Source organism: Notolepis coatsorum (assembly GCF_963971535.1).
Source record: "Notolepis coatsorum genome assembly, chromosome: 13".
Taxonomy (NCBI): domain Eukaryota; kingdom Metazoa; phylum Chordata; class Actinopteri; order Aulopiformes; family Paralepididae; genus Notolepis; species Notolepis coatsorum.
Window position 1 is genome coordinate 28287686 of NC_140177.1, and position 26305 is coordinate 28313990.

The window sequence follows — 26305 nt, forward strand, 5'->3', positions numbered from 1 at the left end:
GTGCTGGTCACCACTCACTTTCTTCAGAGTCCCCAGCACCTGGCAGATCTTGAACACCTCGTCCACCTCGCTGTTGCCAGGGAACAGGGGTCTGAGCGTGTACAGCTCGGCCACGATGCACCCCACTGCCCAGACGTCGATGGGGGAGCTGTAGGTGTTGGACTTGAGGAGAACCTCGGGGGCCCGGTACCTTAGCCAGGGGACACAGACACGAGACTCTCAGGACAGGAAGTAGAACAATATGGACGGCCGTTTGTCTCTATGTAGATGAATGGGCAGTCGGTGGTACTACGTGAAGGGGTTCACTCTAGGATGGTGTTTACACAGCAGTAATAATATGATGAGAGGCGTTCCAATGTGTACCGATGACAGTGTTCCACACTGCACTGGAATTTCTACCTGTAGATGTATCACGCCTGACTGTTGTTTACATGAGATCTGACACATTATATCTGTATGCAGCTGTCTATGTGTCTTGTTTACTTTAGATTTGATACATTGTATCTGTATGCAGCTGTCTACGTGTCTTGTTTACATTAGATTTGATACATTGCATCTGTATGCAGCCGTCTATGTGTCTTGTTTACATTAGATTTAATACATTGTATCTGTATGCAGCTGTCTGTCTTGTTTACATTAGATTTGATACATTGCATCTGTATGCAGCTGTCTATGTGTCTTGTTTTTTTTTTTAAACTTTGGCCATTTCCCTGGCTCTTTTATACGTTTATCGCATTTATACTTGGTCAAGTTCGACCGACAGAAGCAGGCTGAAAGGGTTCAGATGGGGGGGAAGACACTCTGGGAAAGGCACGGCTGCAGTCCGGGATTCGAACTCGCTCAGCCCCAGATCCGTGACGAGCACGGTTGTCCACGGCGCTGAAATAGCACTCGCGGTACGTGGTGAGCTACTGGAGCTCCCCCTATGTGTCTTGTTTACATTAGATTTGATACATTGCATCTGTATGCAGCTGTCTATGTGTTTTGTTTAGTCACATGTGATATTTCCAAGAACTATATTGGTTTGGTGGAGCCTGATTAAAGAAATTGATGTCTTAATCATTTTTACAAGTTATCTGATAAAAGCATTTCAGTGAGGCTGTTGTATAAAAGCAACATCACACTCAGGCCTGTACTTGATACTGTGTATCAGCACGCTGTGTTCTTTATTGATAAGGTCTCCTCCATTAGGGCTTCTATTTCACCTCCTGCTTATGACCCCTCCGTTTTTGTCCCCAGCCCCGCTATATTTAACACATTTGTGCCCATGACGCGGTCTTCCTTACAGGAGGTCATTGGCAAAATGAAGCCATCGGGCTCCCCAGATGATGCTGTTCCACCTCGACTCTTTAAGGAAGTCTTCCCAGCTGTCGGGCCTACTGTACTCAACATTATAAATAGCAGCCTGTCCTCTGGTGTGGTCCCGGCACTTTTTAAACATGCGGTTGTGCAGCCCCTCATCAAGAAGCCTGGGCTTGATCCTGCAGCCATGTGAAAATTTTAGGCCCATCTCTAAACTGCCATTTTTATCAAAGATCCTTGAGAAAATTGTCTATACTCAGCGAATGAATTTTTTAAACGAGCACAATATTCTCGAGGTTTTCCAATCTGGTTTTAAATCCCTGCACAGCACTGAGTCGGCACTTTTAAGAGTTTTTAATGACATCTTTTTAGCTACTGATTCCAGTGACTGTGTTGTCCTGGTCCTTTTAGACCTGTCGGCCGCATTTGACACGGTGGACCATGACATTTGAATTGCCCGCCTTGAACAGTGGGTGGGCATCAGAGGCATAGCCCTTGAATGGTTCAAGTCCTACCTGGCAGATCGATCTTTTTGTGTCAGGCTCGAGTTCTCTGTGTCCTCTACTGCCCCCCTATTGTATGGTGTACCCCAGGGCTCGATACTTGGCGCCGTCCTGTTCTCTATTTATTTATTGCCCCTTGGTTCCATCCTCAGAAAGCACGGCATTCCTTTTCACTGCTACGCTGATGACAGCCAGATCTATATGCCACTAAAAAAGTCTGGCTCCTTTTCCATAGAGCCGCTGACCAAATGTCTTGATGACATTAAATCCTGGATGGCATTGAATTTTTTTTATTTTAATGACAAAAAGACGGAGGTCATGGTTTTTGATGGCCCCTCTGTGACCTCACTGCTAGATCTGGGTTCGCTGGCACAACATGTCAAACCAATAGTAAAGAACTTAGGTGTAAAAATCGACCCAGACCTTAAATTTGACAGCCAGATCAAGGCCGTGCTCAAATCGAGCTTTTAACAGTTGAGGCAGCTGGCCAAAATTAAGCCCATCCTACAGGCGCAGCATTTTGAAGCAGTAATCCATGCATTTGTGACGACTAGGCTGGATTACTGCAATGCACTTTATATAGGGGTGAGTGGATCCTCAGTGGCTTGCCTTCAAATGGTGCAGAACACCGCTGCACGTCTTTTAACTGGCACTCGTAAATATGACCACATCTCACAGATTTTATCCTCACTCCACTGGCTCCCCGTGCACTTTAGGATTCATTTTAAAATTCTTTTATTTGCTTTTAAAGCTCTTCATGACCTTGCCCCACCCTACCTCTCTGAGCTGTTGCAGGTCTATACACCTTCTCGCTCTCTCAGGTCAGCTGACCAGCTGCTCCTAGTAGTGCCTACAACTAGGCGTAAGCTCAGGGGGGACCGTGCCTTCTCCGTTGTCGCCCCCAAAATGTGGAACGAGCTGCCACTGCAGATTAGGCAGGCCTCATCACTTCCCCGTTTCAAAGGCCTCCTTAAGACCTACCTTTTCTCTCTGGCTTTCGACACCATGTAGCTTGTTGATTTTATGATCTTATTGTCTTACTGTGTTGTTGTTGTATCGTTTTGTTACTGTGTCCTTTGCTTTTAAATATTTTTTAAGTACTCTGATCTATTTAAATTTGTATTGCTGCCTATGTTTACCTTCTTTTTTTCTTCACTTTTTTGGTACTCTTGTTTTTTTTTATCTATCTATCTATTTTTAGTGCTGCTTATAGTTTTTTAATATGCTCCCTCTGTACAGCACTTTGTGCCCCTGTGGCTGTTAAAGCGCTTTATAAATAAAGTTGGATTGGATTGGATTGTGTTGACCTTTGGCACTTTGCCACCACATCACAGGCTTGCCGAAACGCAGTGTAAAGTACTCCCTCGTGGTGTAGACGGTTTCACCGGAAGTGTGTCGCTAGGCAACAGCTTGGACCCATGTTTACTTCCTGTCAGTTATAGCTATCCTGCAACAGGAAGCAAACTTAGGCCCGTTTAGCAGGTTCATGTTGTCAAGTTAAAACCGCCACAGTTTCAGTTTGACGCTAGCAATAGATTCTGTCAGGGTAGGAGACACGTTTTGCAAAAGGTGGACGTTTCATTTTGGAACCAACGTCTTTATATCTTCCACACCTATATTTGGGTGCAGAATAGATGTTTGCCCATTTATTTTTCTCCCCATTTTCTATTTTCTCCCATCCCAATTTCGTATTGTCCAATTCTACCCTCCTCTGTCTCGAACGTTGTTAGACCATGCCTCCCACAGGCCAGCTGCAATCACGCTGTGTGGGTGACTGTCACTGAAAGCGCTTATGGGCGGAGCCCATCCAATAACAGCCTGAAATCCTGAGGCTGGAAAATGATGCTTTTGAGTACTCCATTAGAAATATAAAACAATGATTTTTTTTAAAATAAACCTTACAGATGTGTTCAATAGACTCACAGGAATTGTGTAAAATTGCCCAAATAGTGCAAGGAATAGCAATGCATGTCCCCTTTAATACTACAACTCTGTACATACATCTGATTAGCACTACACTCAGTAGTACTCATTTATATATTTTCGGTCGGTCGGTCGCTCACTCATTCACTCACTCACTCACGGACGTTTGTGAGGGACGTATAATAAAACGAAGTAAAAACATGGTAAAGAAAGCAATACAAGTAACAACAAGTACATTTAAAAAACAAGAAATAGAAGAATACGCAACATAAAACAGGATAGGTGTGAGATCAGACTATCCAAAAAAACGATCCAAAAAGTTATGTAGGTGCTTCCAGCGATGCTGTTATCTGCATCTCTCAAAATCCTAACCACGAACAGCATTATCAACATTATCGCACTTTCAATTGCAACATATTAACAACAGGAAAGCATACGTGTCTGGTCTGGAGGGTTTGGTGTCTGTTCTATATGAGGTACGTACTGTATGTGGCACGTTTCCAGCATATTATCTTCCAAGATCCCCAAATAGTCTCACCGGGCACCTACTCAAGGCTCTTTCCTTTTCTTTCTGGCTCCTGAGTGGATTTACCCTACATGTCAGAATTAATCTAATCCAAGAGTTTAACGCTTAAGGTTAAAGTGTCATTACCTCACGTGTCATGAATGAGAGAGTGTTTAGACCGCGACTGGGGATACGCTCCTCAGAGATGGCGGTTAGAGACCAGCCTGTACCAGAACACTGACCATGCCTAGGGTTGGGTACCGTTCACATTTGAACCGATACCGGTACCCAACGGTAGCTTTTTCCGGTACTTTAGTCTCTAAAAATGTTCTACCTACCTCAGTTGTAAAAAGTTTGTCCAAATTTCAAATTATTTATTATCATTATTATTTATTTAGAAAATGTTTAATATATACGTATATATATTATATAGTCACACACACTCATAAAATTATGTTTTACAAAATAACAGGTATAAAACTATTAAACAAACCACTCTAGCAGCAATTAACTATTCTGCAGAACTAAAAGGTACACATCTATATATTTAAATAAATATACCTGAAGATGCTGAACAACTGCTTTGTTGTTGTTGAATCAAGTCAAATCCTAGGTAAGCGTGTATTGTGGGCGTGAACGTGCAGCACACTCCATAGGTTTCGTTTCGCGGTAAACTAAACGTTGACATCATCAAACTATTATTTTAATTTTTTTATCTCACATGAATCGGTAATCTGTAGTACCGACGTGATTCGATCGATACCCTTAAAAGTACCGGATTCGGTACCCATCCCTAACCCTGCCCTCTGACCCCTCTGGTGTCATTTCCTAGTGGGATCTGTGAAGAAATCAGGGCTGGGAGGCGATAATTCAATATGATAATTCATCGTTTTTCGATGGGATAGTATTCGTGATGATGGAGATGTCGCGATACACAATTCTGTCATCTATATTGATAAGAACAAGCACGTATTAACTAATATATATATATATATTATTTTATTTTTTTAAACTTAAATTTTTATTAAACAATTATAGACATACAACACAACATATACAATAACATCAACAACACTATTAAACAGACAAACAAAGAAAAAATGTTATACTCAAAAACAAAATAAAAAATGCTGACTTGAGCAGAAATTCCACAAACAAATAATAAAATGGAAAAACATAAAACAGTTGTCATACCCTAAACAAAAATTAAAATAAAAAAGCTAACTAAAGCAGCATTTTGTGACATGGGTTCAGAGACCCTCCTTGAACCTCTTTCCTCCTTTACCCTTCGCCCTCTTGTGTTGCATTTGGTTCTTCCTCTGTGATGTCGTTTTCGTTCCCCTTGTAATCCTCCCACTTTCCCCATCTTTCTCCAAATTTCTCTTCCTGTAACCTCAGCATGTGTGTTATCCTCTCCATATCCTGTATCTCCCCTACTATTCCTACCCATTGTGCTATTGTCGGTGAGTCTTCTTTGTACCACAGTCTTGTTATTGCTTTTCTGGCCGCTATCAACATTATCTTTATTAAATATTTGTCCCCCCCTTGTATTCCCTCGTGTGTCAGGTCTCCTAAGTAAAGCACCAGTCCCGTTTGTGGTAACCCGTATCCTAATATTCTGTTCAATGCCTCCCCTATCTCCTCCCAATACCCCTTCAGCTTCTGACATCCCCAGAATATGTGCGTGTGATTTGCCCCCTCCTTCCCACACATCCTCCAGCATGCTCTTTGTGTTGGTGCATATTTTCCCTTCAGCTCTGGGGTTATAAAGAATCTGATTATGTTTTTCCATCCAAACTCTTTCCATATCCTCGATCCTGTTGTTGAATGTTGCACCTCGCATATGTTACCCCATTCCTTCCCTGTTATTCCTATCTCTAGTTCTCTCTCCCATTTCTCCCTTATGTAATCGGTCGTGTGTCCCTTGCTGGTCATTATAGCCCGGTACAGTGCTGATATTACCCTTCCTTTCCCTCCTTCGTATGCCCTTACTATCATCCTAATTATTCCATTCTGTTCTTCATCCTTGTCCCCTCTTATTTCTTTATTATAGTAATCTCTAATCTGTAGATATCTGAAGTGGTCCCTGTTTTCTAGTCCAAATTTCTCCTTTAATTTTTGTAATGTTTGCATTTCCCCCTTCTCTATCAATTTGCATATCGCTGTTGCCCCCCCCCCCCCTCTCCCACCTTCTGAATCCATGGTCCAACCTCCCTGGTTTGAATCTCTTGTCATGTGCTATCCATCTCAGAACCCCTGTCTGCTTCTCCAATTTGTGTGTTTTTACTACTCTGTTCCATATGGTCAAGGTGCATTTGGTGATTGGATCTAACAGTCCCTCTTTCTCTTTGAATAGTTCCCTATCTCCCACCAGAGCTTGTACCTTGTATCCCTCCCCTTCTTTTTCAATGTCTTTCCATCTTGCCTCATACTTGTCGTTACACCAGCATGTCACTGCTCTCAGTTGTGCTGCATAATAGTAATATTGTAGGCTGGGTACTGCCATCCCTCCCTCTTCCTTTGGTAGTTGTAACTGAGGGGTACAATTCCCTGACTGTATTGATAAGTATGGTATCATTAAACCACTACCGCTTTATGTACTTTAATTACTGGCCATACAGTACATGATATATAAATATGATGAACACTTCCCACAATGAACCGGTTCCACACAAAGTGGTAATTAAGTATTTATTGCAGCAAAAGGTACATAATATACTTCTCTATTTTACTTTGGATGCGCTTATAAGGCAAAGGAATGTGCGTAGGCAAATCAATAATGAATGTCCATTCTCTGGTTACGCAGGAGGTAATTATACAACCTGAATCTTAGGGAATTATATCTATGGTACACTAGTAATATATAGCGGGAGATACTGGAAGGGTCCCCCCGGTTGTAAGCCAGCAGGGGTAGAGGATCTGTCGGTAGTAGAGAGTCTGGTCAACGATGACTAAGGAGACTCCAAGTACAGGAGACGGTGCAATAGTCTCTTGATCCACAGACGAATACAGCTGTTCTCCGTAGACTGTAGCTCCACAGTGAAGAAAGCTAGCCGGCCTCAGGCTCTCTGAGGCGCAGACTCGACGTGGCTCCTCACAGGGTAAATCCCACACGTGTAGGCGTCGGCGATTCTCCGCTCCATAAATCACAGGACCAAAACAAATATAATCCAGCCGCAAAGGGCTATGTAGTCGTCGGGTAGATTAATCCAGTGTACATGTCCACACGGTTCTCGTCTAGGTCTCCTCGGGTGAAAGCGCCATGAAAGCAGCCCAGCCTGGATAAGCACTCTAGCTGGTACGAGGAAGCGTTGGTGATGCTGGTCACTGTAGAACTTTAGCCGCACGATACACTATACACAAATAGACTATTACTGACTTAATAGAAATATGTCGCACTCGACGGTATAGCGCCAAACTCTGACAATTCAGTTATTAATTCGCACGCGGTCTCAATGCTCTATTTGGGGCCAAACAGGCCATACTTCACCGCACGGAGTATCGTGGGTGAGGCTTCAACTTATTGGGTAACTCTACTTCTGTATTCACCTGCGCCATATTTATATGCACGGCGAACAAACTAGTGCCAACCTCATTTCTGTCTCGTATCTCTGGGCAAGGCCGGGCATGTACAGACATGTCTTGACGGTGGCTTTGAACCTGACTCCGGAGGCATGGCCCTGGCGCCTGTGGACCGCTGTCCAATAGGAGAATGAAATATTATGGTCTGGTCTAGGCTAAAGGGATATTCCGTGTATATGTACAAGGAATATACAAGGGATATCAAACGATATACAAATATTATGCAATATATATCAATCAATAAATATATATATTCGGTTTAATCTGATCCTTTGTAACAGCCGCCTCCTAATTAGTCCCACCTAATTAGCTAAGCAGAGACAGATTAACTGCACTGTCCACTACTCAATGTCTGTTGTGAGGGGTCGGGCAGTTCACAAAGTCATGGGGTCATGGTCGTCATCGATAGTATCGGGGAGCCTTGGCAGTTCTATTAGCCTCGCCACGGGTCGGGTGTAGATCCGTCCTTGGACGAGCACTTCGGCTGCTCGGACCTTTCCGTCGGCACCGGTGATCACTTTGCTTACGCGGCCAGCCGGCCACATAGCTCGGGGTAGTGACTGGTCGATAATCATGACGACTGTTCCTTCTGTCAAATTGTCTCTCTCTTTCACCCATTTCTGGCGGGTCTGTAGAGACGGTAGATAGTGGAGTAGGAAGCTGTTCCAAAACTTGTCAGCCAATACTTGACTGTACCTCCACATTCTTCGGCCGTTCGCTTCTTCAGGCCTGTACATTGTCTGTGGTAGCGCGGGGTCCAGCCGCCCCATCAAGAGTGTGTTGGGGGTGACTGGGTCGACATCTGCTACATCACTTGAGACGTAACCGAGGGGCTTTGAGTTCAATACTCCCTTGATCTCCGTGAGGACTGTCATTAGGACTTCTTCCGCCACGGTCTGGGCCCCAAGCACGGCGTACAGGGCTGTCTTTATTGAACGTACTTCTCGTTCCCAAGTTCCACCGAAGTGAGGTGCGTTCGGGGGATTAAACTGGAAGTCAATCTGGGATGGAGCGAGGTGGGTCTTAAGTTCTGGGCCCATAGCTTGGAAGCTCTCTCTCAGCTCTCTTTCTCCGCCTTTGAAGTTTGTCCCGTGATCGGACAATAATATAGACGGTTTGCCTTTCCGCGATGTGAATCTTCGGAAGGCCATAAGGAATGAGTCTGTGCTCATGGTTGGAAGGAGTTCTATATGCATCGCTCGGGTGGTCATGCATTTAAATACAATACCCCACCGCTTCTCGGTTCCTCTTCCTTTCTTTATATACAGCGGGCCGAAACAGTCCATACCGGTGGAGTGAAAAGGCTTGTCGCCGAGTCGGAGGCGACAGGGAGGTAGGTCAGCCATCCGGGGTATACTGGGCTGCGCTCGCCACTTACGACAGTCTAGACAGGTTCGCTGGAAGCGCCGCACTGCTTCTCTCCCTTGCAGTATCCAATAACGACGTCTGATCTCCGCGAAGACTCTCTCTGCCCCGGTGTGATGCACATCCTCGTCATATTTCTTTATGATCAGCTCTGTGACCTTGTGTCGGCTGTTTAAGACTATCGGGTACTTGACGTCATCCGGTAAGTCTGGAGCTCTCCGCAGACGACCACCCACTCTGATGAGACCATGGGCGTCGCTCTCGGGGGCTAGGTGGAGCAGTCTGCTGTCTGATGGGACGGGCTTTGCTCCCTGTAGACAGTCTAGCTCATCGGGGAACGAGTCTCTCTGGGCTCGTTGTAGTAGAAGAAGTTCTGCTTCTTCGTAGTCAGCTGCTGTAATGTCAGTAGTGAGCTGAACCTCTGGGTGGTGCCACAGGAATGTCTTTAGCTGCGCACTCTCTAGGGTGAGGCAATCGTCTATGTCGGGGTCTGTGGAGACGAGTGTGTTCAATCCACAGAACATAGATTTCTTGTTTTCGGCCTCCTCTTTACTCGCTTCCCGTGGGGTGGGTGTAGGCCACTCTTCTTCCGGGAGCTTGAGGAACTCTGGCCCGTCACTGTATAGGTTGTGACGGGTGAGGTCATCCAGGGACATTCCCCGGGTGATGACGTCAGCTGGGTTGTGTTTCGTGTCCACATACCTCCAGCTTGCTACTTCTGTTAAATCTTGAATCTCTGTGACTCTGACTCCCACGAAGACCTTGTATCTGCACGAGTCAGACCAGATCCATGTGAGTACTGTCGTGGAGTCTGACCACAAGATTGTTCTTTGCACCGGAATGGTGAGTTCACGTTGGATTAACGTGGCGAGTTGCGCTCCTGCTAGGGCTGCGCAGAGCTCTAGACGCGGGATAGATTGTTGCTTTCGTGGGGCTATTCTTGAGCGAGCCAGGATGAAAGCAGTATGTATTTCTCCTCCCTCCTCTCGGGCACGCAAGTAGGCCACCGAACCGTAGGCTACTTCGGAGGCGTCGCTGAAGACGTGCAGGTCCATCTGGCACGTCTCCGGCCTCACTGTGGGTGGGAAGTAGCTGCGGCGTATGTTAACACCTGGGAGTGAGCTGAGTTCCGTCTCCCACTCTCTCCATGTGGATGCAAGGTGTTCGGGTATGGGGTCGTCCCAGCCCTGGTCCTTGTCCCATAACGCTCTTACAATCATCTTTGCCCTGGTGGTGTAAGGTAGAATACATCCCAACGGGTCATATTGTCTGGCGAGTGTTCTGTATACACTCCGTCTGGTGGTCGGTAGTGCAGTCGACCTTCCCTGCTCCTTGGTCAGGGGTGTGTGTTTATAATGGAGCGAGTCTGTTTTGAAGCGCCAGACTAGTCCTAATGTCATTTCTTGGGCTTCTCCTGGGATGGTCGCCATTCAGGTCTCGCTGCTTGCTGCCTTGTCCTCGGGGGAGAGGCTGCGCAATACTTGCGGGTCGCTGCTGGCCCACTGCCTGAGATCAAAGCCGCCTTTGATCAGGGAGGCGCGGAGCTTGAGTAGAAGGGCCTCGGCTTCTTCTGGCGTCGAGACGCTTTGCAGACAGTTGTCCACGTAGAAACTATTTCCTACACTTTGTCGGACCTCTTCATCAGCTGCTGGGTCCTCTGCGACGTGCTTTTGCAGTGCAAACGTAGCACAGCATTTTTTTAATTGAATTGAATACTTTATTTTGACACAAATCGTATGACAAAAAAAACATTTTAAAAGACAAGACAATAACAGTGTCAATAACGCAGGTCAAAAATGGATAAAACACAATAAAGCCAAGGCTTGTTTCCATTGTGGTCCATACATGGAACATAAAAAGGCACAGAAACACAAATGGACATGTACCCTGACAGGACACATTCTAAAAAAAAAAATTATAAAAACACCTAACCTGACAACTCATACAGTTAACTAATGTTAAAAGAAAATCCGCAAACCCTTAAAAGCAACTCATGATAAAAGAAATAAAAGCCAAGTTATGATAAAAGAGATAAAAAAAACATTTTAAGACCAATTTGAGTTGCTGCTGAGCCATGTTTTTAGGGCGGATTTAAATCCGAGAGGGGAGTTCAGGAGTTTTAAAAATGTTGGCAGGGCATTCCACATTACCGTAGCAGAGTAAAAAAATGCATCTTTCCCCATGCATGTCCTGACTCTCGGCGGGACCAGGTCCGTGGGGCTTCCTCTTGTGGCGTGTTTGTGGACATCTCCTACTTTATTAAAATAATTGACTAGGTACTTGGGGACCGTTTCTTTTAGTACTTTAAAAACCAGTAGCATTTTAAGCTGGTGTACTCTTTCTTCAACCCTAAGCCATCCCAGCCTGCTAAAGTGGGCTGGCGTTAGGTGAGTCCTAAAGTGAAGGTTGTGCAGGAGTCTCACTAGTTTGTTTTGGGAGGTCTGGAGCTTTGTCTTCATTTGTTTTGATATGTTGCTGTACCATGAAGTGCAAGCATAGTCAAAGTGACATTGGATGAGGGCTCCAGCTAGGGTCCTCAGAGCGTTCCTATTTATGAACGAGGAAATTCTAAATAAAAATTTGGTTTTTTGATTGACCTTAGTAATAACTTTTTGTGCCATTTTTTCGTTAGAAAGTTTGTTATTTAAAATAAAGCCCAGGTAGGTGACCTCCTCTTTATCCTCAATAATGTTTTCACCTACTCTAATTTTAAAACCCTGGGATTTCTTTAGGTTGGCGTTTGACCCAAAGAGTATGGCCTCTGTTTTTCCCAGATGTAGAGACAATTTATTGTCACTGAGCCAGGAGCAGATTTTTTTCATTTCACTGCTCAGGACACTTTCCACTTTAGACTTATTCCTGTCTGAGACCAGGAGTGCCGAGTCGTCAGCAAACAGGAACAGGTTGCAATCGCATGCCGATTTCATGTCATTAATATATATTAAAAACAGTTGAGGTCCCAAAATGCTTCCTTGGGGGACCCCACATGTCACTGGAAGGGACGAGGACAAGGTGCCATTGATGTCTACCACCTGTTCTCTTCCCTCCAGGTAGGACTTGACCCATTTGGCTGACTTGCTATCAAAGCCTATCGCTCTCAATTTTTCTAGTAGGATGGAATGGTTGACCGTGTCAAACGCCTTTTGCAGGTCCAACATTACCATCCCACAGTAGTTCCCCTTGTCCATCTCCCGTTTTATATAATCTGTCAGGTACAGTAAACAGGTGTCAGTGGAGTGTGATTTTCTGAAACCTGATTGGAACTGGTACAATAGTCTATGTTCAGTCAGGTAGTTGTCTATCTGCTCATATACCAGCCTCTCAATTACCTTTGATATGGAACAAAGGATAGAAACGGGGCTGCATGTGGTTCCGAAAGGGAGGACTTCCCATTGATAGATGGCTGGTCGCTCATCCCCGATCCTCTCTCTCCATAGGAACCGCAGCAGGGGCTTGTCCTCCTCCACTAGTCTCACCTGCAGGAACATCCCTTTGATGTCGCCGCTGATGGCCACCTTGTCTTGGCGGAAACGTAGTAACACGCCTAGTAGAGAGGGGCCGAGTGTTGGGCCGGGCAAGAGCTCTTTATTCAGATTTTGTGATCCGATCTGGTAGCTGCAGTTGAACACAATACGATCCTTGCCGTTGTGGTGGACTTTGTGGTGCGGCACGTACCATGATTCGGTCGTCTGATCGGCCTCTTTAATGTCAATTTTCTTTATGTGTCCCGCTGTGATTAGCTTGTTAATCTCAGCGCGGTACACCGTCTCTTGAGCGGGGTCTCTGGCTAGGCGCCGCTCTGTGTTCAATAGATACCGCTCCGTCGCTTCTTTTGGGGCGTGGAAGGTAGGCATACCCTCTCGCCTCATGAGTGGAGTTGCGTATCTCATCACTCCGTTGACTTTGACTCTCTTTGTCCCCTGCTCGAGGAGGGCTATAGCGTAAATGTCTTCCTTGGAACGAATGTCTTTCTTTTCGTTCTTAAAGGGCATTGTCTCTAGTGTCCATAGCCTCTCGACATGCTGTAGGAGGGTGGTGTCTTCTTCTGTCACTCTGGAGTGGAGGCAGTTAGTGGCTGCTGTTCGGTTAAGAGACTTAGCGAGGGGGCCTTGTAATGTCCATCCTAGGCGGGTCTCGACTGCTGCAGGACAGCCTCTGGGCCCTGTGTGGACCCGGTCTATCGGGACGATGAGGTCTGCATGGTCGGAGCCTATCAGCAGGGTCGGGGTGGCACCGTCTATGAGCGGTATAGGTAGTTGACGCAGGTGCACATATTTATCCATCAGCTTGGCGATGGGGTAGGTGTACTGCGACAGGCCTATTTCTTGGCTGGTGAAAGCGTTAGTAATCCTATACCGTCTCTCTGGCTGCCCGCTTGCTGCGATAGTGAAGGAGACATTCTCGCCCTTTATCGTCTTTAGATCTCTTCTTATTGTCCGAATCGTCATCTGGTTTTCGCTCCCCCGCAGCCCCAGCTGGGCCGCAGCGGACGCGAGGAGAAGGGTCTTCTCTGACCCGTCGTCAAGGACGGCGTAAGTGTCCATGACCTTATCTTGGTAACTCAGTGTTACGCGGACCACCTTTAAGAGCACCCGGGCGCCCCCGCTGCTGGCGGGGTCAATGTACATAACACTTGCCTTTGTGCTGCTTGAGGGTGCAGGCTTTCTTCTGTTACTGTCGTGTAGGACATCTAGGTGGGCTCCGTCACACCGACTACACCTCTTCTTTAAGCGGCAATCGGCTGCCATGTGACTGCGCGCACATCGGTAACAGCGTCGGTTGGACTTTATCCATTGACTCACCTCGTCGGCGGTCATCTTCTTGAACGTGTCACATTGTGACAACCAGTGTTCCTTTTCGCAGTACGGGCACACCATCTTCCACTTCTCTTTCATCGAGGGGGTACTGTGGTTCTTGCTGCTCGGTACTGATTCTGATTGGTGCATGACGGTCACCAATCTGCGGCTATCGTTTGCTCTCCTAGGTCCCTCTCTGGAGCTTGGGGTGCTCCGCATGAACGTATCCAACCGTAGGCTGTTGACTTCTCTCGCCAGGAAGTCGGCTAGGTCTAGGAGGGATGGCTCGGGACCGTTAGGATCACGGTGGTCTCTTTGCCGCCTGAAGCGCTCTTGTCGGGCGGGCGGAAGCTTCTCTAAAATCCTCGACATTAGAGTTCGCGTACAGTTCGTGCATACCCTTTTCTCTTTGCGCCCCCAGCATCCCTACCAGGGATTGTACCTTGATAGACAGGTCATCTAGTGAGCGATTGTCTGTGGCTGGGGGTAGGCGGTCAATATGCCTTATCTCTTGTATTACGTAGTCCCATATGCGTCCATATCTTTGGTCGAGTGCTGCTAGAGCCGCTGTGTATGGGGTAGTAGAGGTGGCATAGGCCAGCGCTATATTGTGCGCTTGGGGCACCTTGAGGTGCTTCAGTAGGATAGCATACTTGTACGGTTCATCAGCTACATCGGACATCATTGTCTCTAAGCACATTCGTAGCTCCGTGTACTGTGCTCTGTTCTCGTGGGTGAAGTCCGGAAACGTCGGTGTGCCAATGTATGATGCCATGGATGGCTGGCACATCGGTGAGCGTTGGAAGAGAGGCCTCCTAGGCGAGTCTCCTCTTACGCCTCTTGGTGGGCTGGTACCTGCTGGGTACCATGGCCCGCGTATCCAGGTGCTGTTCCTCGGGGCTGGTCGTGCGTCAAGCTCACCCGTGAATTGAGTCGGGGGTCTGTAGCGCAGAGCCGCGGGGGTAGAGCCTGGGCTGTACTGGACCTCCTGGTCCTGTGGAGTACTGTGCTGCTGTCGGGCTTGACTCTCCTCCTCTCCCTCTTCTTCTTCCTCTGGCAGGTCCTCTAGATCCTGTAGTCGTCTATTTAGCCTCTCCGCGGTGTAGACCGTTTCTTCCTTGTAGCTGGGTCTCACTTGGACCGGTCGGGGAAGGGGTTCGGAGGGGGGTATAGGCTCTCTCTGGTGGTCGGGCTCAGGGTCGCTTGATCGGGTAGGGGAGGGTGCCCTTGACCCTTGTCTTGACGAGGCCCTGGAACCCCGTGCGGGGGGAGGGGGTGTTGCCCTGGTGATCAGCTGCTCCATTATCTGCGCTTGTAATCGGTCGCGCTCGGCTTCGCGCTTGGTGAGAGCGAGGTCGCGCTCTGCTTCTCTTTGGGCACCGGCAGCGGCGCGCTGGGCTTCGGCGGCGGCGCGCTGGGCTTCGGCCCGGTCCCTTACCATATTCTCTTCCGTCTGAAGGCGTCTAATCTCTAGACGTATACGATCTTCGTCGCTCCGTTGCTGCGCTTGAAGGCGTTCTCTTTCCATGGAAGAATGTTCGCGCTCCCTAAGCGTCTGTGCTTGGAGTCGATCGCGCTCTGTTGAGGCTGCTAGGCTGGCGAGGAATGCCTGTGCCAGCATCTTGTCCGCCTCGCTGGGGGAAGACGCTGGTTGAGGTGATCCGCTCCTGGCAGTACTCGTTGGAGATCTGTTCTCCTGTGGCGAGTCCTGGAGATCCATCTCCGGGGTGCTCTCCTCTTCTTGTAGCGGGTAGAGTTCCATCCCTGGAGGGCTGTCTTTATCCTGGAGCTCTCCGGGGACTACTTCTTCGGTCTTGGCGGGGGGTAAAGTCATGTCGGGTCCCTCCTGGTCCCTACCGTGAGCTTGGTCAGTTACGTTAGAACCCACTAGGGCCTCTATTGGCGGGGTAGCCTGGTCGATAGGGTCGGACATAATTTTACTATCTACTTTTTCCGCGTTTACCGTCTGTAGAAAGCTAGGTAGTATATTGGCAACGTAATCCTCTAAGTACTGAGGTGTCTGCCGTCTACGCTGCGGGCGATCTACTTTAGGAGAACCGTTTTGTGGAGTGTTCATCATTGGCCATGTCAATATTAATACCACTATATTAATATTACACTAGTTACCCTCCGGCTCGAAGGACCAATTGTAACTGAGGGGTACAATTCCCTGACTGTATTGATAAGTATGGTATCATTAAACCACTACCGCTTTATGTACTTTAATTACTGGCCATACAGTACATGATATATAAATATGATGAACACTTCCCACAATGAACCGGTTCCACACAAAGTGGTAATTAAGTATTTATTGCAGCAAAAGGTACATAATATACTTCTCTATTTTACTTTGGATGCGCTTATAAGGCAAAGGAATGTGCGTAGGCAAATCAATAATGAATGTCCATTCTCTGGTTACGCAGGAGGTAATTATACAACCTGAATCTTAGGGAATTATATCTATGGTACACTAGTAATATATAGCGGGAGATACTGGAAGGGTCCCCCCGGTTGTAAGCCAGCAGGGGTAGAGGATCTGTCGGTAGTAGAGAGTCTGGTCAACGATGACTAAGGAGACTCCAAGTACAGGAGACGGTGCAATAGTCTCTTGATCCACAGACGAATACAGCTGTTCTCCATAGACTGTAGCTCCACAGTGAAGAAAGCTAGCCGGCCTCAGGCTCTCTGAGGCGCAGACTCGACGTGGCTCCTCACAGGGTAAATCCCACACGTGTAGGCGTCGGCGATTCTCCGCTCCATAAATCACAGGACCAAAACAAATATAATCCAGCCGCAAAGGGCTATGTAGTCGTCGGGTAGATTAATCCAGTGTACATGTCCACACGGTTCTCATCTAGGTCTCCTCGGGTGAAAGCGCCATGAAAGCAGCCCAGCCTGGATAAGCACTCTAGCTGGTACGAGGAAGCGTTGGTGATGCTGGTCACTGTAGAACTTTAGCCGCACGATACACTATACACAAATAGACTATTACTGACTTAATAGAAATATGTCGCACTCGACGGTATAGCGCCAAACTCTGACAATTCAGTTATTAATTCGCACGCAGTCTCAATGCTCTATTTGGGGCCAAACAGGCCATACTTCACCACACGGAGTATCGTGGGTGAGGCTTCAACTTATTGGGTAACTCTACTTCTGTATTCACCTGCGCCATATTTATATGCACGGCGAACAAACTAGTGCCAACCTCATTTCTGTCTCGTATCCCTGGGCAAGGCCGGGCATGTACAGACATGTCTTGACGGTGGCTTTGAACCTGACTCCGGAGGCATGGCCCTGGCGCCTGTGGACCGCTGTCCAATAGGAGAATGAAATATTATGGTCTGGTCTAGGCTAAAGGGATATTCCGTGTATATGTACAAGGAATATACAAGGGATATCAAACGATATACAAATATTATGCAATATATATCAATCAATAAATATATATATTCGGTTTAATCTGATCCTTTGTAACAGTAGTTGTAGTGTTTTATATCTGACCCGTGGTCTTCTCCCCGCCCATATGAACCTCGATATCAGTCTGTCCCACTCCCTGAATTGATTCTGTGGTATTTGTATCGGTAGTGACTGGAACAGGTACAGTAACCTTGATAGTATGTTCATTTTAATGACCTCTATTCTTGAATTGAAGTCCAAGGGCATTACTGTCCATCTCTCTAAGTCTCTCTTGATGTTCTGATTTATCTGTGTATAGTTCGCCTCAAACAGTTTCCCCACCCCTCTCGTGATGTTCACCCCTAAGTATTTAATCTTGTCCATGTCCCATCTTATCCCGTACTGTTCCCTAATTTCCGTCGTTGGGGTATAGTTCCATGCTAAGGTCTGTGTCTTTGTCACGTTTAGTTTGTATCCTGAGTAGTGGCCATATTCCTTCAGTAGATCCATCAATGCCGGGAAGCTCTTGTCTGGTTGTCTCATGTATACTATCACGTCATCCGCAAATAGGCCTAGTTTATATTCCGTTCCCTTTATCCTTACTCCCTTGATGTCCTCGGTCTGTCTGATCAGTTGTGCCAGTGGTTCTATGAAAACGGCGAAGAGCGTTGGTGAGAGACAACATCCCTGTCTGGTAGCCCTCTCTAATCTGATTCTATCCATCAGGCTGCCATTCACCTTAACCCTCGCTGTCGGTTCTTGATATAGTGCCTTGATCATCTTCATTGCCCTCCCATTCAGTCCGAACCTCATCAATGTTCTGTATAAAAATGTCCAGCTCACACTGTCGAATGCTTTTTCTGCATCCAGGCTAATCAGTACCGCGCTACCACCTTGTTTTTGTATCTCCTCTACTATGTGTAATGTCTTTCTCATGTTGTCCTGTGTCTGTCTCCCTTTAATAAATCCAGTTTGATCTTCATCTATAATGTCTGGCATAAACGTCTCAAATCTCTTTGATATTATCGATGTATACATCTTGTAATCCACGTTGAGTATGGACACGGGTCTGAAACTACTACATAATTCTCTATCCTTCCCTTCCTTCGGTATCGTGGTGATTATGGCTTCCTTCCACGAGGGGGGCATTTTGCCCTCTTCCATCGTGTGTCTGAACGCCGCCCCTAACATGGGTGCTAATTCTGTTCTAAATGTCTTGTAGAATTCCGATGGGAATCCGTCGCTCCCCGGAGATGTTGTTTTTAGCTCTACTAATTGCCTCTTCCATTTCTCGTTCCGTAATTATTTTATTTAATTCTTCATTCTGTTCTTTCCCTATCGATGGTAACTCTAGCTTCTCCAGATATGCTTCTATTTCCTCTTCTCCCGCTGCTTTTGGCTGTGTGTATAGTTTCTCATAGTATTCTCTAAATGTCCTCTCTATTTCAGCTGGGTCCCTCAATATTTCATTAGTCTTTGTATCCCTTATTGTGTGTATCGTGTTCAACTTCTGTTGCGTCCTAATTCTCCTAGCCAACAGTCTGGTCGCTTTTGGTCCCCCTTCATAGTACGTTTGTTTCATGAACCTCGCTTTCTTTTCTATTTCCGTCAATAATTCCCTATTTATCCTGGCCTTTACTTCTTTGATTTCTCCGAGCGTTTCCTGTTCTTTTGATATCTGGTGTCTCCCCTCTAGCTTCTTCAGCTTCCCTATCAGATTGTGATATGTCTCCGTTCTGGCCTTCTTCAGCATTGCTGTCTTCTCTATCAATTTCCCCCTTATCACCACCTTCAGTGTGTCCCATAGAATGTTCGGATCTACCGCCCCGTTGTCATTTTCTTCCTTATACCTGGCTATCTCCTCCTTGATCTGACTCACCACCCCCTTGTTATTTAATATTCCTACATTTAGTCTCCAGATCGTGTTCCTCCGTCTCCCTTCTAGATCTACTGTCAGATATATGGCACTGTGATCCGATATGTCCGCTACTCCTATTCTGCTCTCCCGTACCCTGTAACTGTCCCCCGTCGTCATCAAAAAGTAGTCTATTCTCGCATATGTCACGTGCGGGTGTGAGTAATGTGTGTATTCCCTGTCCATGGCGTGCATCCCCCTCCAAACATCTGTAATTCCCATTTCCGTCATCCGAATATTCATATATCTACTGATTGGTGCCCGTCCTTTTCTAGTACTCGTGGTGTCTAGGTCGTGATTCAGTACTACATTAAAATCTCCCGCGCATATCAATATCCCTTCTAGTTCCATCACTATCATATAAAAAATGGTCTCATATAAATCCCTCTCACTCTCTGGGGGTACATAAACATTCACTAACGTAATCATTTGACCCTCCATTTTTCCCTTCACCAGAACAAACCTTCCCTCCTTGTCTCTTACTTCCTTGATCAATTCAAATTTGACTGTGTTTTTGATTAACGTGATTACTCCTCTCCTCAGGTTCCGTTTAAAGGAACTATAGTATGCATTTTCATATCCAAATCTCTTCAGTTTCTCATGATCCTGTGCTACCAAATGTGTCTCCTGCAGAAAAATCTCACTTTTTTTACATTTCAACATCACTTTGCCCCTCTTTATCGTATTATTCATTCCATTAACGTTTAACGACATCATTTTTATACCTTTAACCAGTCATATTTCTTCTTCTTTCGTCTGTCAGTCCCCCCCATGTCACATTCATTCCCCCCTCCGTTTGGAGCCTCCGCTCTCTTCACCGAATACATATAATGATTAACATAAATAAAAAACATAAACTTTACATAAAGTGCTCCCAAGGCGTTCGGGGGGTCCCTGTGTCCCCCCCTGTCCCCTGCTGGTGGGTGAGGAGTAGTTGCTCTCCTAGTGAGAGGCCTCCTCCTGACGGCTTGGGGGTTTGAAACCTTTACCCCCAACCGCTCGTCATATTTGTCCAGCCTTCTTACTGTTTTTATTGCTGTCGAGCTCCTGGTCAAAAGCGCTCTGTCCTTCATTCTGATCAAAGACCCCCATTTCCTAGGTCCCTCTCAATGTGGCTCATATGTTCCAATGTCCCTCCTTCCTCCCAAACCCGTGTGTGGTGTCTTCTGTGTACCCCTTCTTACTTTCTTTTCCTCCCCTCTATTTTCTATGTGATGTCCATTTATCCCCTTAATCCCTTCCATCTGTGTTACTCGCGTGTGTCTATGTATTTGTTTCAATATGTTCTGTGTTCCGTCTATCATACCTAATTATATTTCCTCCATCAGCATGTGTATTATGTGTCCATGTATACGTTATGTTCGTTCCTATATCCTGCCTCTACCTGGGAATGTGCGTTTATGTATATGTTATTTCAGTTTCTATATTTTGTCTCTATTTGGATAGTTTTTTCAATCTCTTGTGCGTGTACTCATCCGTTCGTCTCCTCCCGCCTCCTCTCCCCTCCTTCTCCGTCTCTGGCCTCCTCGTCCGTCTCCGCCTTCGGTCTGTCACGTCTCACCTCGGCCTTCTCCTCTCTCCTCCCTCCTCTCCCGGGTTTCAATCTCCTACTCTGGTCCATCTGCGTGCTTTCTCCAATCTCTGCTGCAGGCTCAGCGTCTGGCCCTCCTGTCCCCTTCCTTCTCCGTCCTCCGCCATCTGCATCCCCCGTCGCCTCATCTCCTCCGCCGCCTCCCGCGCCGTCGCGTACGTCACCGTCCCTTCCTTCCAGTGAATCCTTAGCGAGGTCATGGGTGATTGGAATTTCATTCCGTTTTCTTTCAGAATTCTCTTCAGTCCCGCGTAGGACCTGCGTGTTATTGCTACCGCTGTCGAGTAATCGTGATCAAACGACAGTCTTTTCCCCTCGATTTCTATCTTCTTGGTCCACGCGGTTCTGAGTATCAATTCCTTAATCTCAAATCTCATCTCAAATAATCACCGCCCTCGGAGGTCTGTCCGGTTTCGGTCTCGGAGCCAACGCCCTGTGGGCCCTCTGTATCTCCATTTTTTCCAGTCCCGTCTCCTCCAGTTGTTCCTTGATAAGCTTTTCCACATATTGGATCACCGATTCCCCTTCGACTCCTTCTTTCAATCCCCATATTCTGATGTTATTTCTCCGTGACCTCCCCTCCATGTCCGATATCTTTGTCTCCATCTGTTCTTGTTTTTGAATCGCACACGTTAACACCTCGTGTATCTCTGTGTTCCATTCCTCCGTTTGCGCCGTTCTAGTCTGTAACTCTGTTACGTTTCTGTCCTGTTCCGCCACCTTCTCATTCACCCTTTTGAGTTCTGTATTCATTTCACCTCTGAAGTCCTCCTGTTCCTTCCTCAATTCCTCCCGTAACTTCCCAATATCGTTCCTTATCGTGTCCGTGTTCAGTTTTATCGTCGCTGTTATGGTCTCCAATATCCCGGCCTGCATGACCACGGCCCATCCTGGCATTCCTGTGTCTGCCTCAGCGGGACCTCCCCCTTCTTCCGCCTGTCCCTTCTCGGCTTCGCTTCGGGGGCTCTGTTTCTTCTAATTCTCCTCTTCTCGTGTGTTCTCCATTTCTCTTTCCTTCACAATCGTTGTCTCTTCCTTACTTCTCGTGTGCATCTTTTATTTTTAATCACTTTTCGGGTCTCTATTTATCCGTTTTTTCGCTCATTTGACCAGGAGCTCCACCGCACGTGTGTTACCCGTCTGCTCTCATACCGGAAGTCCATATATATTATTTTTTTATCTACTTTTTCTCCCATTTTCTATTTTTCTCCCATCCCAATTTCGTATTGTCCAATTCTACCCTCCCCTGTCTCGAACGCTGTTAGGCCATGCCTCCCACAGGCCGGCTGCAATGTGGACGAAGCCTTGCATCACGTGTCCCCTCCGCCTCCGGTACACAAGGAGGCAGCCGTCGCATCTTTTCACCTGCACAGCGCGATCTCTCAGCGGCGAGGGTCTGTGTGGGAGGGACACGCCGCCCCCGTTGCTTCCTGATTCTGCTGCGCAGGCACACCAACAGACCTGTAGGAGTCGCTGTCCACAACGTCCGATCCCCACCCACCAGCTTCCCACCCCTAACACTGCCAATTGCGTTAGTATGAACGACCAGCCAAGCTGGTAGCAATGCCGAGAGCTGGGCTCGAACCCAGCATCTCCTGCATTAGTGGCGAGCGCCTTGCCCACTGCGCCACTTAGCCGCCCCACTTATATATTTTCTCAAAATTGTATCTGAAATATTTGAGGGAATGTCATTTGAAAATCGCAGTTTGGGATTTATGTCACATTTTACGTTTACGTGGCAGATACGTGGGCAGATATCGTCGTGATATATCGATATCGAGAAAAAGTCCTTGTGATTATCGTGACATTGATTTCTTCCATATCTCTCAGAAGAAATAGGTCCCTAATTACACTGTGTGTGATACGATGATGAGTTATTCACACACCAACAGAATACTACTGGAGGAAGAGAGCCTGCACACTATACTGGAAGGTTGAAACCTGTTGTCTGTAATTAAAAAAAGACTATGTACTCTGTCTACTCTTATCTATGTTGCTCTTTTATCACTGTAAGCCGTAAACAAAGAGGCCTATTGGGATGTTCGATCCTAATCTGAAGAACTATGTGATTTAATGTTCTATTTTGATGCATTTACATTTAGTCATTTAGCTGACGCTTTTATCCAAATCGACTTACAAGTTCTGTGCGACAAATCATCAGGAAGGGCACAACTCCATCAGCTGAGTAACAATGTTCATAAAAGTGTTGAGTGCTACAGTGTAGGTTAGTGTATTAGGACAAGTGCATGACAGTAAGGTTAGATTTATTTATATATATATATTTTTTTTAGATAGTGGTTGAAGAAGTGCATCTTTAGTCGATGGTGAAAGATTGGACGGGTTTCGGCTGTCCTAACTGTGTTGGGCAGTTCGTTTCACCATTGTGGGGCAAGGACTGAGAAAAGGCGGCTTCTCCTTGATGACCCTCCCGGAGCTCGGATAGGAGTGGGGGTCTTGAGGGTGTGTAGTTAGAGACCATTGACCAGAGGTAGGCGGGAGCGGTTCCCTGATGCTCGTTTTATATTTACATTTTATGTCTGCACTTTATGCATTGCTCTTGATCTGCCAATTTTGTGCTCATTTTGTGCCTGTCTTTTTTTTTGCTTCTGTGAAATACTTTGAGCCGCAATTCTTGTATGAAAGGTGCTTTGAAAATACAAATAAAGTTTATTACAGACTCTACTCTTGTCTCTACTGTCTAGCAGTCTTACCATCTTGTGGACACGTAGTCGGTGTAAGGTGGCTGGGAGCGAATTTCTCTGGCCAGTCCGAAGTCGGCGATCTTAACCAGCTCTGGACCCATACAGAGCAGGTTCTCTGGTTTCATGTCTCGATGGAAGTAGCCTGGTGGGGAAAATAACTTAACTGATGGAACTGATTAACCCACACATGTAGTTTACATTGTCTACCTTCACATTCTTCCCCTGGGACAACGTTTCTACTATAGAAACAATGATATGGACAGACGTTAAAGGGATTATATCTATACGGTAATTTCATAAATTATATGTTAAAGGTGCTATAGATAACATTTTATGTAGAGTAATCTTTAAAAAATTACATTTAAAATAAAAATACATCCAGCTTTTAGAAAGGTGTGGAATAAAAATATTGCTTCTCCCCAAAAATAATTATTGATGAATGTATAATTAAAAAACAATGTGCGGGTCCAAAATAAATCTTTATATGTTGCAGGCATGTATCCCTATCCCATTTTTGGAATGCACCTGATTGGATAAATTACATACTGGTGCTCTAGTGCGACATGTAGTGGCTGAATGTTAGTGCCTTTAATGTTAGCTGAATAGCACCTTTAAACTCAAATAAAACGCTTCAAAATCAGCCAAAACACACTCAAGCCAAACCTTAAAGTGACAGAAGGAACGGGAGAAAGGGAGAAGAGATTCTTACCATGCTTATGCACAAACGCTAAGCCGGACAATACTTGGAAAAGAATGTTCCTTATTTCGTTTTCAGAAAATGTCTTTTCCTCTCTGGCAGCGGAAGAAAAGGTGTGGGGGGAAAAATACAAAAGGGAGAAAGAGAGAAAGAGAGAGATGAGGAAAAAGAAGTGTGTGTAGAGAGAGGGAGAGAGAGACCATGCGCTGTCAAAGTGGGAGTGACACTTCCGCCCGTCAACGCTAAGATCAACTAGACGGGTTCTGTCCATCAGTCTAGTTCATTGGCCATGCGATGCATTTAGTTCCATGTGATTCTATGCAGAGATAATATGCGTTTCTCAATCGGAGGCAATTCTGAATCATTTTGGTTTTGGCGTCACTCACACCTCCTCCACTCAGCGAATAGCAAGAGAAAATAAGTCATCTTCCATACAGGGGGTCAATTCTGCTGTATCTTATGTCTACAGCTCCTGAATGTAGTGGAGAAGGAATCACTAAAAAAGTGGTTTGACATAAATAAGTTGTCACTGAATCTAAACAAAACAAACTATATCATTTTTGGCAATCGAAAAAATAATAATCAGGTTAAATTAATTATTGATTGATTATGATTATTGATTATGAAAATAATAATTTTTTGGGAGCGACAATTGATGAGAAACTAAACTAAAAAGAAAAATATCCAAAACCATTGCAATATTATATAAAATGAAATATATCTTAAATAAGAACTCACTCTATTTGTTGTACTGTTCGCTCATAGTTCCATACATAACCTACTGTGTGGAGGTATGGGGAAACACAAAACAAACACTAACCACATTTTCATAATGCAGAAGAAAGCCATAAGAATTGTGAATCAAGCTGATTACTATGAACCGACAAACGCACTCTTTATTAAATAAAATACCTTAAAATTGGAAGATCTTGTCGATCTTAGCATTGCAATAATAATGTACAAAGCACATAATTAAGCACTCACTTCCATGCATTAAGGAGTTGTTCCAGACTAGAGAGAGCCGGTATAGATTTAGGGGAACTTGTGTATTCAATATCGCAAAGGCAAGAACAAATATAAAAACTCTATGTATATCTGTTAAAGGGGCAAAACTATGGAATAACTTTGACAAAGAAGTAAAAATGTGTAGTTCGCTACATACTTTTAAGAAATTACTCAAATATAAGGTGATACATAAATATAAAACCTCATTATTATCCTAATTATATTTTATCTATAACATAACTGTATTCAAATAGTGACAAAGGGAGGGCGGCTGGGTGGCGCAGCGGACATTGCGCTCGTCACCAACGCAAGAGACACCGGGTTTGTTGCCTCCGGCTTGGGCCGGCCGTCATACTAACTCATTGGCAGAGTTAGCGGGTGGAAGTCGATGGGTGGTAATCTCGACGTTGTGGACAGCGACTCCTACAGGTCGGTTGGGGGACGCCTGCACAGCAGGGACAGGAAATGGCGGGGGTAGTGTGAGCCTCCCACACGTTACACCTCGCCAATGAGAGTCCGCGCTGGCAGGTGAAAAGATGTGACAGGCTGCCTCCACATGTATCGGAGGGGATATGTGATGCAAGGCTTCTATCCTCCCTACAACCTACCAGTGGGGGGCATATGCGAGCAGCGTTCAAGACAGGGGAGGGGAGAATTGGCACGGCAAAATTGGGATGGGAGAAAAAAAATAGGAAAAGGAGAAAAAGTGGATTAAAAGAAAATAATGACAAAGGGAAAAAGAAAAAAGAAAGAAAAAGCATATATATATATATAAAAAAAGAAAAATTATACAAATAAATGTGTATACGTTTTGTACATAAAACTATGAAACGTTTGTAACCTTTGCTAAATGATATAGTGAATTACGTTTCTTTTTTGTAATTTTTGTGTGTGTAAATAATGTAATGTAAAAAGGGTAGGCATTTAGAAGCCTCGGCTTCAGCCTACACCTTTTTCGGTAATTTTAATTTTTTTCGTTTATTTTTTTATGTTCTACTAATATGCTTTGTTACGGAA

At 45.7% G+C, this 26305-nt stretch overlaps 1 protein-coding gene across 1 annotated transcript in view; it reads right to left on the reverse strand.

The window, feature by feature from the left end:
- LOC311239303 (serine/threonine-protein kinase MAK-like) overlaps positions 1 to 26305 on the reverse strand; it is a gene marked incomplete at its 5' end in the record, with an annotated part of 52379 nt that overhangs the window by 18583 nt on the left and 7491 nt on the right. The window contains 3 exons of the mRNA XM_084327609.1: positions 19 to 190; positions 23596 to 23728; positions 24296 to 24378. Of these exons, the coding sequence (XP_084183735.1) occupies positions 19 to 190; positions 23596 to 23728; positions 24296 to 24378 (388 nt within the window). The remainder of the gene's footprint in view (positions 1 to 18; positions 191 to 23595; positions 23729 to 24295; positions 24379 to 26305) is intronic.